The sequence below is a fragment of the Ursus maritimus genome, unplaced genomic scaffold (assembly GCF_017311325.1).
Source record: "Ursus maritimus isolate PB19 unplaced genomic scaffold, ASM1731132v1 scaffold_10, whole genome shotgun sequence".
In the NCBI taxonomy this organism is placed as follows: domain Eukaryota; kingdom Metazoa; phylum Chordata; class Mammalia; order Carnivora; family Ursidae; genus Ursus; species Ursus maritimus.
The window spans coordinates 12,383,747-12,403,633 of NW_024423344.1; the positions used below are offsets into that span (position 1 = coordinate 12,383,747).

Consider the following 19,887-nt stretch of genomic DNA (forward strand, 5'->3'; position numbering starts at 1 on the left):
TGTAGAACCTGTTTTAAAAACTGATTTTTGGGGGGGGTACCTGGGTGGCTCAGTTTGTTAAGCATCTGCCTTCAGCTCAGCTCAGGTCATGATCTTGGGGTCCTGGGATCAAGCCCTGTGTCAGGTTCCCCACTCAGCAGGGTGTCTGCTTCTACCTCTCCCACAGCCCCTCCCCCCCCACTCATGCACGCACATGCATGCTTCCTTTCTCGCTCTCACCCTCACTCACATTAGCAATGAATTTTTTCTAATTTTATTTTCCAGTAAAATTACTTTGAATTTGACTTATGATAGCTAGCTGCTTTCTTGAACTACATACTAATTTTGATTGAATTGATACATGTTAGAAAAAATACTAAGTCCTATTTATCTTTAGTTAGAAAATGTAGTAAGTTGAAATAGAGAATATTTAGAATTCTTTCTGTCTTAAGCCTGACATTCACTTCTTACTTTTCATGTAATTCTTGTTTTAGGTACTAGTTTTTTTACTTAGTGGAAAATACTTAGTGAATGTGATTGATGGCACTTTAATTTTGCCACTTTCTGTCTTCATGCTTAGGTTTATTGCATTCATCTCCTGTCAAAAAAAACTGTTTACAGAATGATTCCGAAGAACCAACTGTGTCTTTAACCAGCTCTTTTGGGACAGTTCTGAGAAAAGTTTCCAATAATGGAACTAGTTCTCCTAATGATAAAACAGTACCTCAAGATGTTGATTATAAAGAAGCAAAAACTAATAAGGAAAAACTGCAGTCATTTATAATCACAGAAACTGATTGTCTGTCATCCTTGCAGGAAAAACACTGTGAAGATGATGCAAAAAGTCAAAGAGTTTCAGATATAAAAGAAAAGGTCTTGCCTGCAGTAAGTCACCCTCCTGTGCCACATTCAGAAGTGGAAGGTAGTGGTATTCACTTTCATTCCCCAGAAAGCTTTTCATCTGACCATGACAATACTAGTCTGTTAACTCCTAGCTCCAGGGATCCTCCATCAAACCCAGTCGTGATTTCTAGAGGAAAAGAATCACATAAAATGTTAGAGAAACTAAAATGTAAGAATCGTGAAGCTGGTTTTGAATTAACCAAAAGTATTCCCATGGAAAAGAATCAAGAAATACATGTTTTAAATGCAAATTCTAAAAATGCTAAGCTGTTGTCTACTGAAGAGTATGTAACAGTAGCATCACCTTCTATGAAGGTACAGTTCAACCAAAATGCAAATCTCACCACAATCCAAAAAGACCAAAAGGAAACTACTTTAATTTCAAAAATAGCTGTGAATCCAAACTCTGAAGAACTTTTCCCAGATGATGAGAATAATTTTATCTTAGAGGTAACTAATGAAAGTAATATTCCTGTTTTAGGAAATATTAAGGAACTTCATGATGCAGACCTCTGTTGTGTAAGGGAACCTGTTCTCAAGAACTCTACCATGGTGATGTATACAGACATGGAGGACAAACAAACAGCCAAAGTGTCGATTATGAAAGATTTTGATTCATCAAACATAGATGATCTTACAGAAAAGAACAGAAATGGCATAAAGCAGCAACTAAAAATGACTCTAGATCAAGATTCAAAATCAGACATCACTTTGGATATAGTTAGGAAATCAAATGGAAATAATGATTACATGAATAATTGGGCAAGACTATCAGATCCAATTTCAAATCACAGTTTTAGAAGTGGCTTCAGAACAGCTTCTAATAAAGAGATAAAACTCTCTGAGCATAACATTAAGAAAAGTAAAATGCTCTTCAAAGATATTGAAGAACATTATCCTACTAACTTAGCGTGTATTGAAATTGTAGATACCTCATCATTAGAAAGTCAAAAGAAACTAAGCAAACCTCTTGCACTTGATCCACAGTCAATTAATAGTGTACCTGGGTTTGTGAAGAGTAGCACGTATGTTTCTGATAGTGAAAGTGGTCACACAGCTCCTCCAACTTTATCTTTAAAGCGAGATTTTAATTCAAATCATAATTTAACACCTAGCCAAAAGGCAGAAATTACAGAACTTTCTACCATTTTGGAAGAATCAGGAAGTCAGTTTGAATTTACACAGTTTAAAAAACCAAGCCACATAATACAGAAAAATCCATTTGAAATGCCTGAAAGCCAGCTGACTATATTGAACAGCACTTCTGAGGAACGTAGAGATACTGATCTTCATCTCACAACTAATGCGCCATCTATTACTCAGGTAGATAGCAGTAAGAAATTTGAAGGTATACTTGGAGGTAAGCAGAAGTTTGCCTGCTTGTCGAGACCCAACTGTAACAGAAGTGCTTCTGGCTATTTAGCAGATAAAAATGAAGTGGAGTTTAGAGGCTTTTATTCTGCTCGTGGCATAAAACTGAATGTTGGTAGTGAAGCACTTCAAAAAGCTAAGAAGCTGTTCGGTGACCTTGAGAATATCAGTGAGGAAACTTCTGTAGAATTAGATACAAGAAGTTTCTCCTCAAGTAAATGTAATGATTCTACAGTTTCAATGATTCAGATAGAAGATTGTAACAATGATAAACATTTAAATGAGGAAAATAATAAAAGCCAACTAATACTACAAAATAATATTGAAATGACTGCTGGCATTTTTGTTGAAGAAACTACTGAAAGTTACAAGAGAAAAACAGAAAATGAAGATAACCAATGTACCGATGCCAGTAGAAATACTCATAACTTAGAATCTGTTGGCAGTGATTCAAGTAAAAATGATACAGTTTATATTCATGAAGAAGAAGACAGTTTCCCATGTATTGATCACAGCATAGATCTAAAATTATCTAGCCAGTTTATGAAGGAAGGGAACACCCAAATTAAAGAAGGTCTGTCAGATTTAACCTGTTTGGAAGTTGCAAAAGCTGAAGAAACATTTCATGTTAATACATCAAATAAGCAACAGTTCACAGCTAATACAATGGGGCAAAACATAAAAGATCTTGACATTTTTGATGTATCCTTTCATACTGCAAGTGGGAAAAATATAAGGGTCTCCAAAGAGTCATTAAATAAAGTTATAAGTCTCCTCGATCAAAAATGGACAGAGGAAGAATTGAATAACTTTTCTGATTCCTTGAATTCTGAATTACTTTCTGGCATAGATATCAACAAAATAGACATCTCAAGTCATGAGGAAACAGAAAATACTGAAAGAAAAGACAAAATAATGAAAGAAAGTGACCTAACTTGTACCAAAAATAAATTACTGACCCTCCAGCAAAGACCAGAAAGTGAAATAAAAAAGATCACGGAACCTACCATGTTGGGTTTTCATACAGCTAGTGGGAAAAAAATAGAAATTGCAAAGGAATCTTTGGACAAAGTGAAAAATCTTTTTGATGAAAAAGAACAAGATTATAGTGGAATCACTAATTTTAGCCATCAAGGGGCAAAGATGTCCAAGGACAGAGAGGAATGTAAAGATGGGCCTGAATTAGCATGTGAGACCATTGAATTAACAACTGCCCCAAAGTATGAAGAAATGCAGAATTCTCTAGAGGACAAAAAACTTGTTTCTAATGAGATTGCGGTGGGACCCATGCTCTTAAGTGATAATTTATACAAGCAAACTGAAAATCTTAAAACAGATCGTTCCTCTCTGAAGGTTAAAGTACATGAAGATACAGAAAAAAAAACAGGAAGAAAGCCTACAATTTATACAAATCAATCCACTTATTCAGCCATTGAAAATTCACCTTTAGCGTTTTACACAGGACATGGTAGAAAAATTTCTGTGAGTGAGGCTTCACTATTTAAAGCAAAAAAATGGCTTAGAGAAGGAGAATTGGATGATCAACCAGAAAAAATAAATGCTGCCAAAGTGATCTGTTTAAAAGAATATCCTGATGATTATGTAGAAAATCCTTCATGTGGAAATAGTTCAAGTAGAACTATTTCTGGAAATAGTTCAAGTATAACTGAAAATGACAAAAATCATCTCTCTGAAAAACAAGGCTCAACTTACTTAAGTAATAGTACCGTGTCTAACAGGTATTCATACCATTCTGATTTTTCTTATTCCAGTGAAGTGTATAATAAATCAGAATATCTTTTAAAAAATAAAGTTGATACTCCTGGTGTTGAGCCAGTAATGAACAATGTTAGAGAGAGAGAAAACACTAGTTTTTCTGAAATAATGTCCACTGTAAGAGAAGCAGACACAGACCCACAAAGTGTAAATGAAGATATTTGTGTTCAGAGACTTGTGACTAGCTCTTCATGCAAAAATGAAAATACAGCCATTAAAGTGGCCATATCTGACTCAAATAATTTTAATGCAATTCAAAAACTGAATTCGGATTCAAATAATGCTGTACCCGCATACGGTACAGCAAGTAGTAAAAGAATCTTTGTTGGACACCAGACAAAAGTGACAGAGAGATTTACAGACAACTGCAGTATGGTAATTAAGCAAAAGACCAAGAGTAAATCAGACACTTACCACGCGAAAATTGTGGCAGGTTATCCTAATGCACTGGGTGATTCGGAGGATATTGTTTTTTCTAACTCTTTGGATAATGCAGAACGTAATTTGTCTTCACATAAGGCTTTTGCTGACATTCAAAGTGAACAAACTTTACAACTTAACCAAAGTATATCTGGATTGGAGAAAGGTTCTGAAATACCACCTTGTCAGAATAATTCCAAAATTTCTAATATATGTAAACTTAGTACAGGGAATCTTCCCAAGTCAGTCCCTTGTACGAATGCTTGTGGGATTTTTAGCACAGCAAGTGGAAAATCTGTGCAAGTATCAGATACTGCATTACAAAAGGCAAGGCAGGTGTTTTCCAAGATAGAAGATAGTGCCAAGCAACTCTTTCCCAAAGTATCATTTAAAAATAATGAACATTCAGACAAGTTCACAAATGAAGAAAATACTATGCTACATACCTCCCAAAATTTACTATCATCTGCTTTCTCTGGATTTAGCACAGCAAGTGGGAAACAAGTGCCAGTTTCTGAAAGTGCCTTATGCAAAGTTAAGGGAATGTTAGAAGAATTCGATCTGATCAGAACTGATTGTGGTCTTCAACATTCATCTACATCTAGACAAGATGTATCAAAAATACCTCCTTCCTCTTGTATTGATAAGAGAACCCTAGAACACTGTGGAAACTCCAAATTGGAAAAGGCCTACAATAAAGAATTTAAATTATCAAGTAACTGTAACACTGAGAGTGGTTCTTCAGAAAATCATTTCTCCATTAAACTTTCTCCATGTCCCTCTCAGCTGAAGCAAGACAACCAGCAGTTGCTACTGGGAAGCAGAGTATCTCTTGTTGAGAACACTGATCTTTTGGGAAAAGAACAAGCTTTAGCTAAAAACATAAAAACAGAAATTGGGAAAACTGAAACTTTTTCTAATCTTCCTGTGAAAACAAATATAGAAGTTTGTTCTACTTACTCCAAGGATCCAGAAAACTATTTGGAAACAGAAACGGTAGAGATTGCCAAAGCTTTTATGGAAGATGGTGAGCTGACAGATTCTGAACTGCTAAGTCATGCCAAACACTCTCTTTTCATACGTCAAAACACCGAGGAAACGGTCTTGTTCAGTTCAAGAATTGGAAAAAGAAGAGGAGATGCACTTGTCTCAGTTGGTGAGTGTCTATTTTTTCCTTTTATGTTGCCAGTCACTTAAAATTAAGTCTTTAAAAATCATGGAATGATAGCTTAAAGCAATTCAGGTATTATAAGCTATATTTTTATAGACTTGTATGTATAGTTTAGGGGAGTGTGATTTCACTCTTGATATCTGAGTCTGTACTAAGGAACATGTTCTGAAGTTCTTTTAATGTATTTTTAGAGATCATTAATATAGTTATAATTGAGAAATTACTGTTAAAAGTTAGTTTCCCTAGAAAATCTGAAACTGCTTGTAACAGCCTGCATGATACAACTTAGTAACTGTTTTCAAATAAATATGACTATGTATATAGAGAGAGCACACAGAGATTCCAACTCTGGCTCTTACAAACTTTAAAAGTAGGTTTCAGCTATAGGTGCTGGTTTGCCTCCTTTTTTCCATCTAGGGAGTATTCTACAGTCAGTTACTTTTAGCAGATAGCATTCTGGTTTTAATGCTATTTGGACTATAGCCTAACGTCTCTTTTAAATGTATATGTAACAACTTAGTTCAGTTAGGTTAATTGGAGGTGTGATTTTTTTTCCATTAGTATCTCTAAAAATAATCTTAAATAATTGAATCTCTTGATCAAATACAATTAAAGTAAATGCCATATCTAAGTCTCCTGCTTTTAAGTGGGTGATCTTAAATAACTATCTCCTTTTTAAAACCTATAAACTCATAGAATTGAGTTGAGTTATCACAGGTCTTGCCCAGTCTCTTCGGATTACAGGGAAAGACACTGAAGCCAGTCAGTTCACTCTTCCACTTGGTGCCTTCAGTAACCCTGCTGGGTACAGATTTGCTTAAGTGTTATCCAGGTTACATTCTGTACCAAGTTTATTTTATGGGAATAGTAGTAAGTTTATGATACTTACTTTAAACTATTGCTGTGCTCTAGTAAAAATTCTGCAGTGCAGATGCTTTAAGAGATTCACAATTCTTTTATGGAAAATAATGGCTTTATTTATAGGAACCCATTTTGTTCATGTGTATTCCCAAGTGGGTTGGCCTTGCTTAGAAAAAAAATTTTAAAAACCTCAAACTTCTAATAAATGTTCTCAACAGCATCACTATTTAATTTCCCTCACCTCTAATATATATAAATATATATCTTGATCAGCTTCTGGTTACTTGAATAGTACAGGCCCTTGTTAAACAATTAAATCACTTCATAATCTAACAATAAAGGCTTACAAGGATATTTTTACTTCTTATTAAATTTTACAGATTCACTCCTTTAATAAAGCATCAAAAAGCAAAGTACCTATTATCACATGTTATCTCAGTATTACATGAACATGCATAACTCAAATTATGGTTTAATTTTACTCTCAGCCTTTGTAGAATTTTTAAGTAAGTAATACTTTTACTAATATTTTAATATAATTTTGGTAATTTTAAAAAGTCTTTTCTTCTACTCACCCTAATTCAAGGACCTACATAATACATTCCTTCTCAAGTTTAATGCAGAAAGAGTTATACTTGAAGAAATTTTGTTTGTCCATATTTCCAGTAAACCTGCAGTTACATTCGGTGCCAGTTTATTTTATTAAAAAGTAGGATATCTTTGGTAACTGGTAACATGTTTTTATTCCTAGACCCTATTAGATAGTGGTATTTTAAATGGTTAAAAAAAAATAGATATCGAAAAATGAATTGTCTCTTTCAGAATAGATGGTCGCTATTTAAACTGTAACTATTAAGTATTTTTTGCCTAATAAATTCTGAGTCAGTTCTTTAGTTTTAAAAAATGGACTGTATATAGGCTTTGGAAAAATAAAATTGATGTTATTTGCTTTAAAAACACGTATGGAAATTTCTTTTTAGGAGAACCCCCAATTAAAAGAAACTTGTTAAATGAATTCGACAGGACAATAAAAAGTCAAGAAAAATCCTTAAAAGCTTCGAAAAGCACTCCAGACGGTAAAATTTGCTTTGAATTCATATCTTTTCCCTCTCTGTAGGTACTACACACAGTATTTTTAAGTTCTTTTTCTAAGCTTTTTTGGGTGTATAGATAATTGAACAAGACTTTACAGTGTGGTTTGCTAAAGTCATGTCTTGCTTTGTTATGTGAGCACTTCCTTCATAACACCTAGTATGTGGAGGTTCTCTATAATTGGGAAGCATGAAGTGATTATAAAGTAATGACTCTTTAAATTAAAAAAAGCTATAAAAATTTAGTAAGATCTTAGTATAATAATTTAAAGCTTAGGTTCTGGAATCCAGTCAAGTTTTTGACTGACCTTCACCATTCCACCAAAATCATTCTTTCCTGAGTCACATGGTAATCTCCATATTGTCAAATCCAGCAGCAATTTCCGTGTCGTTTGGCTCCATCTTTCAGCCACATTAGACAGTCGGTCACTCTTCTGAGACCACCACATGCTCTTGGTTCTCCTCCTGCATACCCACTTCTCCGATGTCTTTGCTGCTTCTTCCTTATTCGTTTCCTTCTCTAAATATAGGAGTGCCCCAGGGCTCTGTCCTCAGAGCTCTTCTCTGCTTAAACTTCAGTGACTACCAAAATTGTATCTGTAGGCTTAACCTGTCCTGGAACTCCAGACTTATTTATTCATTTGCGCTTGATACTTTCGTACTTACATTGCCAATAGGCGTTTCCAAGTCACCACAGCCAGTGCTGAACTCCTGATTCCATCCCTGTCCAAACCCACTCTTCCTGTTCTTTCCTTTCTCGCTGCCATTCTGACAATTGATACATCAAAATCTTAATGTCCTTGTATACTCTTTTGTTTCCTCATACTCCACATGCAACCCATCAACAAGTCCTATAGGTTCTACCTTTGAAATATAACAAGAATCTGATCATTTCTTCTCACCTCTGCCCCTACCACCTTCATCCAAGCCACAGTCATAGCTTCTAACTCATCTCTCTGTTTCTGCCTCTGCCCCTCCTCCAGGCTCTCAACATAGCAGCCAGAATCATCCTGGTAACAAAAAGGTCAGATCATGCCCCTTGATTGCTTAAAATTCTCCATGGCTTCCTATCTCGTTACCATGGAATGCTTAAAAATAAATAAAACTTTTAACTATTCTCACTATATACTTGGTTCCTGGGTTTGGAAAGGAAGAATTCAGATAGTGAGGAATAAACATATTAGACTATAGAGGCTTAGTTCTGAAATACATGGGATAAATCCCACAATAAATATTGAATGACTATGTAGAGATCTTTCTCATTCTTTTTTATGGTTGCATAGTACTTGATCATGTGGCTGTATCAACATATTGTAGTTTATTTAACCGATCCCCTACTAATTAACTAGCTGAAGGTTTAAGAAGTACAAGTTGCAGGGCGCCTGGGTGGCTCAGTTGGTTCAGTGTCCCACTCATGGTTTCTGCTTAGGTAATGATCTCATGGGTCATGAGGTTGAGCCCCGTGTCAGTCTCTGCACTCAGTGGGGAGTCTGCTTGAGAGGGAGTCTCTCCCTCTTCCTCTGCCCCTCCCCCACTCATGCTCGTGCTCTTTCTCTCTTGCTCCCTAAAATAGTCTTTTTTTAAAAAAAGTACAAATTGCATACTGAGAATAATATCTAAAGTTTGGCTTGTAAAACCTTCATAAGATTAAATTTTAAATTCAATATTTGCATGGCAATTAGCTAACACATTTGAGTTATGATTAACATCAGCTGATTAAATTTATACTGATTTCCTTTATATGTTTATATGTTTACACTGAGTTATTTAGTGTATAGTCATCAATTTGTGAGTCAAATATTTCAAGCCTATAATATCTAAGTTTTTATGTAAATATTTATAGTAATGTGTAATAAACAGGCATACAAAATAAAATCTCCCATTAGATTTTCATTAATACATAATGTAAAATACATTTTCATTAATACATAATGTGAAATATTTTTCTAGGCATCCTAAAAGACAGAAGCTTGTTTATGCATCATATTTCTTTAGAGCCAATTACCTGTGGACCCTTTCGGTAAGACATAGGTTTTTTTGTTGTTGTTGTTGTTTAATTCTGCTTATATAGTGTAGGAACGTTACAGTTTTTGAAAATAAATATTTCCAAAAATAATAGTGGCACTAATATGCAGTAAATAAGTTAACACTTTCCTTTTAAGTAAGTGTACTTTGGTAGTACTTTATAGTGCTATTCATATTATTATCTCATTTTTCAGTTTCTTAACATCTTTGGAAAGTAGACAGAGGCTGTATTCCAACTTTATGGATAAGAGAGATTAAGAGAGAATAAGGAAATTACTGAAAATCAATTTCAAATATATCAAAAAAGATGGCATATATTGAATATATTCTCTTACCTCTCCTCCCTCTCAAAACCCTACCCAAATTACTAAGAGAATTTTTTAAACTTATAAATCCACAAGGACAATGTTCAGAGAAAAAACAACAAATTTTGGAAGCCAAAAAGCATGAAAGACTTAGAAAGCCCCTAGAAAGCTAAAACCTCACATAAGAGCAAGCAGAGAAGCCACCCAATTTCCCCTAAAGAACCCAAGACTCAAAATGGCAGCAGAATGTTCTTCTGAAGGTGAGGTAGAAAATAGATCAGTTGAAAATCTGTTTAAGAAACATCTATATGCCCTGCCCCACTGCAGGCAGCCAGTTATCCCTTTTGTGCCAGAAGACCAGAAGGTTATTGTCTGAAAAAGATGAATGGGAGGGATTCTGAATTGGGAGGGTGGAGACACAGCAGGCACAGTTGAGGGGAGGTACTGAAAACAGAGATTAAGTAAAAAATCTGTTTATCAAGTAGTGAGACTCCCCAGCCGCCTTCCCACATGTGGCTCGCCAATACTGGCAGTCAGGCCTGTAGGCAGAAGACTGGAAGATTTTTTTTCTGGGGAGCATGACTAGCTCAATGAAAAGGCTACAAATACTCGAGTGAAACTGCATAGCCAGAGCATGCCAATAATTGATGAGCCCCACCAGCGCATACTTCACTCTTAAATAAGAAGAGAGAATTAAGGATCTCTAGTTATTGGAAGAAAGGTTCTGTGAAAGATAATATCCATAGTACAAAAACAAAAAAGAAAGGAACTTAAAGGAAATAAATCATGCAGGGAAGTGAATGAAATTTCGAAAAAACTTACTAATATTCTCAGGATAAAGAACATATTGCATCCTTAAAATAAGAACAAGTTGCTATAAAAAGAGTTCTTATAAATTAAAACTATGATGACAAGTTAACTCAGTAGAAGTAATAGAAGATAAAAGTTATGAAACCTCCAAAAATATAGAATAAAAAAAGATGAAAGAAGAAAATATAATTAGAAAAGTCAGTCAGTCCTATGGGCCTAACATCTGAAAATTTGGAGTTTGAGAAAGAAGAAACAAAGGAGAAATGAAGAGAAATTTTCAAAGAAATAATTTAAGATACTTTATCCGTACTGAAGGACAAGAGTTTCTTTGATTAAAAGGGCCCTCTGAGCACATGAATAAAAATGACTCACATTAAGGCTCAGCCTTGTGAAATTTTAGAATGCTAAGGGCAAAGGGAAATCTTAAATTTTCCAGGGGGCAAAAAAATCAGGTTTCAAACAAAGTTGCAAGAATCATAATGGTATAAATTCTCTCGCCATTAACAATGGAGGCTAGAAGATTATGGATTCCATTATGTATACTCTAGAGCAATGCCTTTAAAATTCTGAGAGAAAATGATTTCCAGCCTAGAATCCTATCACTGAACAAAATATCAAATAAGTGTGAGATAGACATTTTTCAGATGCAGAGTACCAAAAGTCGTATCTCCCATGCATTTTTCTCAGGAAGCTCATAAAACCGGTCCCTAACCAAGAAGGAGGAAGAGGTGAGATTGAAGAAACAGGAATTCAGCATAGAGAGGCAGAGGGGATCCTCCAGACAGATGGTGCTGAGAGGAGATCCCAGAATAATAGCTGTGTTGCTAAGCCCAGCCAGGCAGCTAGACCATTTTGGAACAGAAAAATAGAGCCCTGGGAAAGTCTGCCTGCAAGATAAATTGAAGCAGAACCTGAAATCTCAATGCAGTAAGAAGCTTCTTGGTAAAAAGATGGTGGATTGAGCATACTCACATTCCTTCCAGAATTTTACCAAAACCACCATGAGGGAACTTACACACACCCAAGACAGGGAGAACAGGAGAGGAGACCACAGGGGCTGTTTTTCAAAGCATATGGGAGAAAACAGATTCAAATCATAATGGGGAGAGGAAAGAACCAACCGTGTTAAACTGAAGAAGCCTCAAAAGCTGAGGAATTCATGAATCTGCAGAATTGGTGATGAAGAAGGAAGGAGCCAGAACAAGGGTACAGGTTGAAAATACTTCACCTCCTCCATTCCATGAAGCTAGACAACTACCTCTTGTCCACTCTAACAGAAGACTGGGGTTAATTCTCCAGAGAGGGTACATAATTAAATATTGACTATAAAATATATAACTTGGGACGATGGGGAGGTGAGAAAGGAAGGAAAGGAAGGAAGGAAGAAAGGGAGGGAAGGAGAGGGGAAGGGAAAGAAAGAAAGGAAAGGAAAGAAAGGATGTTTAGTAAAGTAGAAGTGGTGACAAAGAGCTAAATCATCATTTTCCAAGTGGCTCTTCAAGAAGAAGCAGTTACAGAGATGTCACTTGGGGATAATGGACGTGAATATCATAGAAGCATCTAAAATTGTAGAAAGCAGTTGTGAAACCTTTTCTAGCTGGTAAATTTTTTAGCCCAAGACTACGGTTTAAATTATGTTTAATGTTACCTTTTCAAAAAGAACTATTTGTGGCATTGTCGAAAACATTCACTGATCTGCACTTCTGGAATATATTTTCCAGCAGGCTATTAATATACATGTTTTGAATGTAGAAACCCAGGTGATTTTTTTGGTTGTTTTCGTTTTCAAAAACAGGTTGTAATATTAAAATGCTTATTTATCTGCATATTACCTTAATTTACATGATGAGAAAATAGTCTTGTGCATTTAAGCAAGCATGCATAAATTCCTAAGGATCTTATTTATATTGTGTAGATAGATATAAAGATAAGTAAGTCTACCTCAGATTGCTAGTCTTGGAGCCAGGCAGGAAAAGAATTACTGTGATATATGTACTAAAGTAGATATACAAAGGGATGTGACAACTTAGAAAAACTGGCAGCTAATCATGCGGCAGAAGCTTAATAACAGTTCTTCAGACAGAATGTAAGGGATGCTTGGGTGAGGAGGGCGCTCCACACTCTGGAAAGAGTAAGAAGTTATGTGGCTTTCCTCATGGGATTCAGCAGGCTGGGGTGCTTTGGGGACTGGGAGGAAACAAAAAGAAATGGGGAGGTTAGGACCTATAAATAGGAAGCCTCCTGTGTCATTTCTGACAAGATGAAACTTAGATGGCGACTGTTTGTCTGTGGAAGTTTCTAAGAGTGCTCCTAAGAGTACATAACCAGATTTGTGTTTTAGAAATAGACCAAAGTGAAACTGTCACAAGGAGATTAGTAAGCACGTAAAGGTTTCGATGTAACACAGGTGCTAGAGCAGAGAGTATGAGTGGGAGATAAGATTCAAGAAGATTCGGCCAGATAGTGGGTAACTGGGAGTGGCAAGTGTCTCTGCTTACATTCAGTTAGACATCTTGGTCATAACCTACAAAGCAAGCTCCTCATTTTCACAGGATTCTTAATATTTCAAAACAAAGGAGTACAAGATCAATGAAAACAAGTTTTGGGGCAGAAGGTTTATTCATTCTTAGGCACTAGATCTCCTCTCAATCATCCATTCAAGGGATTCAGTCCAGCAATTGCTCCTTTCTCTCTGATACTGTCTTCCTTTCTACTGGGCCAGTCCCATTTGTCAGGTAGTTCTTATAAGTCTCCATCTTAACAAGAAGCACCTTTCTTGATTGCTCTTATCCCACCAATCCATTTCCTTACCCACTTAAAGCACAACTCATTAGAATGATCTCCACTCACGTTCTCTACTTCCTCCCTTCCCCTGAACCCACCTCACTCTCTGATCACTACGTACTTCCCCTTGTCAAGATTGCCGGTTACCCCCATATTGCTGAGTCTTGTCAGCTCTCCATCCTCATGTTAACCTAGCATTCACATAATCACTCCTGCCTTTTTAACACTTTCTTTACTCTGGCTTCTGGGACCTCTCTCTTAACTTCTCCTCCTTTCCATTTCTCTTCTGCTGGTTCTTCCCTTAACCACTAAATGATAAATTCCTTCATGGTTCAGGCTTCTCTTCCTGACCTTCCTCCTTAGTAACTGTCTCATCCACTCTCGTGGCTTTATATACCATCTACTTACTGATGGCTCCGAAATTAATGTCATAAGCCTGAATTTCTTCCCTGAACAGCATATGCATTCATCTGGTTACCTACTTGATGTTTTTATTTGGGTGACTAATAGACATCTCAAACTGAACAGCTTCACCTAATCTGTTTTCCTGTAAAAGTCTAACAACTCTACTTTCAAAATATACTCATACCATAGGATAGAGAGTGTCGTTTTTGTACTCAAAAACTAGCCCATGACTTCCCATCTCTGGGGAGTCCTTACCAGGTGTACAGGTTCTCCATGTTCTGGCCTTTTTGCTGTCTTTCCAATCTCACCTGCCGACTTACCCTGCTCATGCTGTTCCAGCTATACTTGTGCCTCGCCTGCCTCATGAAGTTCACTCTGCCTGTAGCACTCTTTTCCCAAATACCCACATGGCTTTATCTCTCGCTTCCTTCAGGGCTCTGGCAAATGTCACCTTATCGATAATGTCTTCCTCACCAACCTGTATAAAATATTTATTTAATTCTGCGGGACACTCCCTGTCCCCCTTACCCTGCTTTTAAATTTCCCTATAGCATTTAATACCAATATTTATTTGTTTGTTTCCCTCCACTAGAATATAAGCTCTGTGATTTTGTCTTGTTCCCATTATATCCTCCAGCCAAAACAGTCTAGCACACGTAGTAGGAACTCATTAAATATTTGATGGCTAGGAGCTCCTGGATCACTCAGTCCATTAAGTGTCCAACTCTTGATCTCAGCTCAGATCTTAATCTCAGGGTCGTGAGTTCAAGCCCCACGTTGGGCTCCACGCTGGGTGTGGAGTCTACTTAAAAAATAAATAAATAAAAATAAAATATGTGATGGCTAGATGACTGAATAAATGTAACTTTAAGTTCCAGGGGTTCAGGTTTGGGTAAAAGGAAGTATGGGATTTTCAACAAAATATCAAATATGAGGAAGAACAGGTATGCTAATAGGGAAGGTGGTAAATTTAATTTTGGACATGCTGAGTTTGAGATGAGTATGGAACATCAAGGTAGATGTGATGTATATGGTGCTACACGAAGTTCAAAGTGTAAAAAAATAAAAACCAAAAAAAAACCGAAGTTCAAAGTGTAAGAATAAAACCTGGGGGAAAGTCGGGCATGAAGATACAGATTAACATTTTTATTAGATGATAATTAAGCATTTGAAATGACTCATATCACCCAGGGAAAATGTTTAAGGAAGAAATCCAAGTTTAAAGACGGGAATGCTTTTAAGAGTCAGAGGAAAAATCAGCAAAAAGGAAGGAAGGAAGGAAGGAAGGAAGGAAGGAAGGAGGAAAGAAACGGGGACAATCGTGGTATAGATAATAGTGATGAAAATGTTAAGAAGGAAAGAAGTCAGTTGTCAGAGGTCAGGTAGAATAAGTTCACACAGAAAGCTGTGTGTGTATGTAGGCACTTGGGAGGTCATTAGCAACTTTGTTAACAATTTCTGTAGAACAGTGGGAGAAACGGGAGTTCAATGAGTGGAAATTGAGGAAGTGAAAATAGCTAGCTTAGATTACCTGTTTGGGAAGATTGACCGCAAAGAGTAGGTCACAATGAGTATTAGTTCAAAGGGGAGATAAGGCTAAGAAAGAAGTGTTTCCAGGATGGGCATGGCTTTCTGGCTAAATGAAAGGAACACTTTAAAAAAAGAAAGAAAGAAAAAGAGAAAGAAAGAAAAGAAAAGAAAGAAAAGAAAAGAAAAGAAAAAAAAGAAAAGAAAAGAAAAGAACGAACGAACGAACAGGTGGTAGAGAAAGGAGAGAGGTGGACTAATTCAAAGAGTAAGGTTCCTGAGGAGACTGAGGTATTAGGTGGAGTCAAGAGTGCAGGTGTGGGTGTTCGAAGAGGACGGATAGGTTCTTCTCTGGTAAAGGAGGTAAATAAGCAGTACTGTGATAGAACTAAAGGAGACAAACAGGATCCATGTTTGACAGACTTTTCTGTTGTATGAAGGAACTGGTAAAGGCTGGACGTCAGTGTGTGAGAAATAGTTACAGACTTGAGAAGTGTGGTATTGTCTTGGATGGCAACCATAATGAAATGCAAAACAGTTGCCCAAGTAGGATTGCCATATGGCAGTTGAGGTTTATTGAGGGGCCGGGGGGGTGGGGTGGGGGTAAAGCATATTCCAAAACATTTACATATATGTCCCTTTATTGGTAAATAATCAAACTTAAATATTTTCTCCTCATTGTAGCACAACTAAGGAACGGCAAGAAATGCAGAATCCAAATTTTACCACACCTGGTCAAGAATTTTTGTCTAAATCTCATTTTTATGAACACTGGGCTTTGGAAAAATCTTCAAGCAATTTATCAGTTTCAGGGCAGCCATTTTGTACAGTTCCTGCCACAAGAAATGAAAAAAGGAGACACTTGAATACTCCAGGCAAACCAGTGAAAGTCTTTGTTCCACCTTTTAAAACTAAATCACATTTTCACAGAGGTGAACAGTGTATTAGCAAGAATACTAATTTGGAAGAAAACAAACAAAACCCTAAAAACATAGATGAACATGGCCCTGGTGATCACGAAACAAATATTAATGACAGTGGAATTCATCAGCTTAAGAAAAATAACTCCAATCAAGCAGCAACTATAATATTCACAAAGGATGAAAAAGAACCTTTAGGTATTGTGTGAAAATTTGTGTTGACACGTTTTTGCCTTCCAGTTAAATGTTCCTCATGTTTAAATAATGACTTGAGGATTTGACCCCTTTCTGACGATTAGTAATTTCAGAACTTTTTTAATGCTTTTAGATTTTTCCTAAATCCAAAGATTAGATTTAAAGTATTCTAATGTTTTCTTTCAAAAGTAACTACTTGTGGACTTTCTTATTTAAAAAAAAAAAAAGCAACTAGACAAACAATCTAAGACTGCTGTTACTGGAATATAAATTTAACAGGCTACTAATTTTTTTCCAAATTTGAAATAAAAATAATAGATCTATTGTTTACAAGTTGAAACTTTGCTTATCCGTGAAGATTTAGAGCAAATTATCCCTGAAAATTAGAGCAAATTGATATATATGACTTTTATAAAGCAAAGGTGGTGCTTTTTAAATGTTACATGCAAGCTTATTTTTTGCTAACTTATTCTTTAATAGATTTAATTACAAATCTTCAGAATGCCAGAGATACACAGGATATGCGGATTAAAAAGAAACAAAGGCAGCATATTTTTCCAGAGCCAGGTAGTCTGTATCTTGCAAAAACCTCCACTGTGCCTAGAATCTCTCTGAGAGGAGCGGTGGAAGGCCGAGTCCCCTCTGCGTGTTCTCATAAAAAGGTATGCTTTTGTCCACAATGCTATTAACTTCTAGAGTCAAGTATAATTTCATTTTATTAACTATAATTTCATTTTATTAACTATTATCTCCAAATTGTTTTGTTCAAAGAAAACAAATGGATGTGGGAGTGGATGAATGAACTCATTTTGTTTCCTAATCAACCTCCTCTGCCGCCCTATCCCACCAAGGGGATCTGTGCTCCACAATGGCTGTGTCTCTTCCCCCTTCAAAATGTACTCGTTTTATTACTGTAGTGCTCTCAGGTGTTAGAAGAAAGGCGTCTACTTGAATTTAAAGTGTGAATAACTCATAGCCCTGACTCCATTAAGAGCTATTGACATTTTTTTTAAAAAGGATTCTTAAAGCACTGTTAGAATTTTAGGCAATGGAGAGGTGAACATAACACTGATAATGTTACTGGGTAACATTTATTGAGTACTTTTTATGCACTCGTCACCCTTCGAAGCACTGTGCCTGCGCTGGTTACATCTCAGTCTTCACAAGCATCTAAAGGAAAAGCACTGTCATTTCGTTCACCGTTTGCAGATGAGAGGACTGAAGCATAGGGAGGGTTAAGTAACTGCCCCAAAGTCCCTTAACTAGTAAGTTTTTCCTCTACTGGACACAGTTCCAAAGCAAGGAGTGTGACTCCAGAGTCACATCCGAACAAAGGAGAAGATTCTTTGGGATGAGGCCTGCTGGGGTGGAAGTAGGCCGGCCTGTGTACAAATCTGACCTCCTGAGGTCAGATCCCGTAAAATACTTAATGCCTTTTGCTGTTCTTTCCCTTCTGAATTTTTTAATTTGAGATTTTGTAAAATATTAAATTACTTTTTTAATCCCAGAATGACTTCCTGTGGCAGCTGTAGCAGGAGGCATAATTCACAAGAGGAATGAAAAGGGTGCAGCAGACTCCTGAATGTAGGAGTCATTTACATTCTATTAAAATGTTTAGCTTCTAGTACATAGGTTAACTATTATGATGGTGAATATTTTAATATTTAAATGAAAAATTTTGTAAATTCAGTTTTGATATAATCGTGTATATATACAAATATACAACTTGATATATTATGATTTGATATAATTGTTTTTATTCTATGAAACATGCTCTTTGATTTTGGTTTTCATTCATTATTAAATTTTTCTATCGTTTATTTTGTGCAGCTCTATATGTATGGCGTTTCCAAACATTGCGTAAAAATTAACAGCAAAAATGCAGAGTCTTTTCAGTTTCACACTCAGGATTATTTTGGTAAGGAAGGACTATGGTCTGGAGAGGGAATACAGTTGGCTGACGGTGGATGGCTCATACCCTCCAATGATGGAAAGGCTGGAAAGGAAGAATTTTATAGGTACTCTATGCAAAAAGAGATTGTGTTAACTTTTCTGTATTCCGCCATCTCTCTCTCTTTTTCACTTACCTCTTTAAAACTGAATAAGTTGGCTAGAAATCAAATTTTTATACCGTGAATTATGTGCATTGTGGTTCAACCAGCATTCTGTTGTAATCTTTTGAAAAGTGAATTATGGTTTGTCCTAGGATTTAATGAATTGGTTTTTCTTAAATTGAGGTATTTTTCGTATGCATTTATAAAATAAGGACTGATAAGAAATAAGTTTGAGTGGACCTTACCGTAGATACACACACACGCAAACATACACTTACGTCATATTCCCTTTCATTGTATATTTCAATAAATATAAAATATAAATATTAGAAGCTAAGCAGAAATACTCAAGTGTCAATTATACCAAATAACTAGTAAATTTTGCTGCCCTAAAACATCAACAGTTTAAAAACTATATAACCTCTTATAGTTCTAATGTTTTTACAAAGATTTAAAATTTTGCTATGATTTTAAAATTTTTTCATCAGGGATGAAATTACCATGCCAAGGGCAAGAGATGAGAAACCTTTCTCTAATGCTCTTATTTTTTTTATTTCTATATATCTTTCCAAAATTTATAGTTGGGGGAAATTGGTAAAACATTTTTCCTGAAACGTTTGTTATGTTTTTGGAATACTTTAAGACAGGAATGTTATTTACATCTTGGACTTGTCTCCCATAAATATCTGCTATCAATTCTAGGTGGAAAAGTATACTGAACAGTTACATTGTTTTCTTGTATTAAGTATATATTATACTTGCATAGTATAGAAGTTAAGAGTAATTATCCTGTAATCAGGTGAGCATGGTATAACATTGTTGAAGCTTAAGTTGTTTTTTTTTTTTTTTGATCATTCAACAAATTTTTATTGAGGACCTACTATGTGCCAGATAACTCTTCTGGGTACTTGGGATAACAAAAGAAAACAAAATCTCTGCCCTCTTAAGTCATACATTATAGTAGAGGGGTCTGGGGTGGGGAAGGAAAATTTTAAGAAGAAACAAGTTGTATAGTATATTAGAAGGTGATAAATACTATGAAGATAAAGCTGGAAAAGGCACAGGGAGACTCGGGTGAGGAAAGGTACAATTTTAAAATAGGCTAAGTAGTCAGGAGCCTTCACTGAGGCCCTGACATTTGGTCAATGTCCTGAAGGAGGGCAAGGGAGTAAGCATAGGACCCTGTGGGGAAAGCTTTGGCTGTAAGCAGGAAGCATGTTTATTTGGGGAACAGGAGGAAAGTAAGTATAGCTGGAGTAGAATGGGCAGGACAGGAGTAGTAACAGATGA

General features: G+C 36.0%; 1 protein-coding gene across 1 annotated transcript in view; it reads left to right on the plus strand.

Moving 5' to 3' along the window:
• The window catches only part of BRCA2 (BRCA2 DNA repair associated), a 60,970-nt gene that overhangs the window by 15,751 nt on the left and 25,332 nt on the right, over nt 1-19,887 (plus strand). The window contains exons 11-16 of the mRNA XM_008692212.2: nt 560-5,605; nt 7,462-7,557; nt 9,523-9,592; nt 16,113-16,546; nt 17,024-17,205; nt 18,374-18,561. Of these exons, the coding sequence (XP_008690434.2) occupies nt 560-5,605; nt 7,462-7,557; nt 9,523-9,592; nt 16,113-16,546; nt 17,024-17,205; nt 18,374-18,561 (6,016 nt within the window). The remainder of the gene's footprint in view (nt 1-559; nt 5,606-7,461; nt 7,558-9,522; nt 9,593-16,112; nt 16,547-17,023; nt 17,206-18,373; nt 18,562-19,887) is intronic.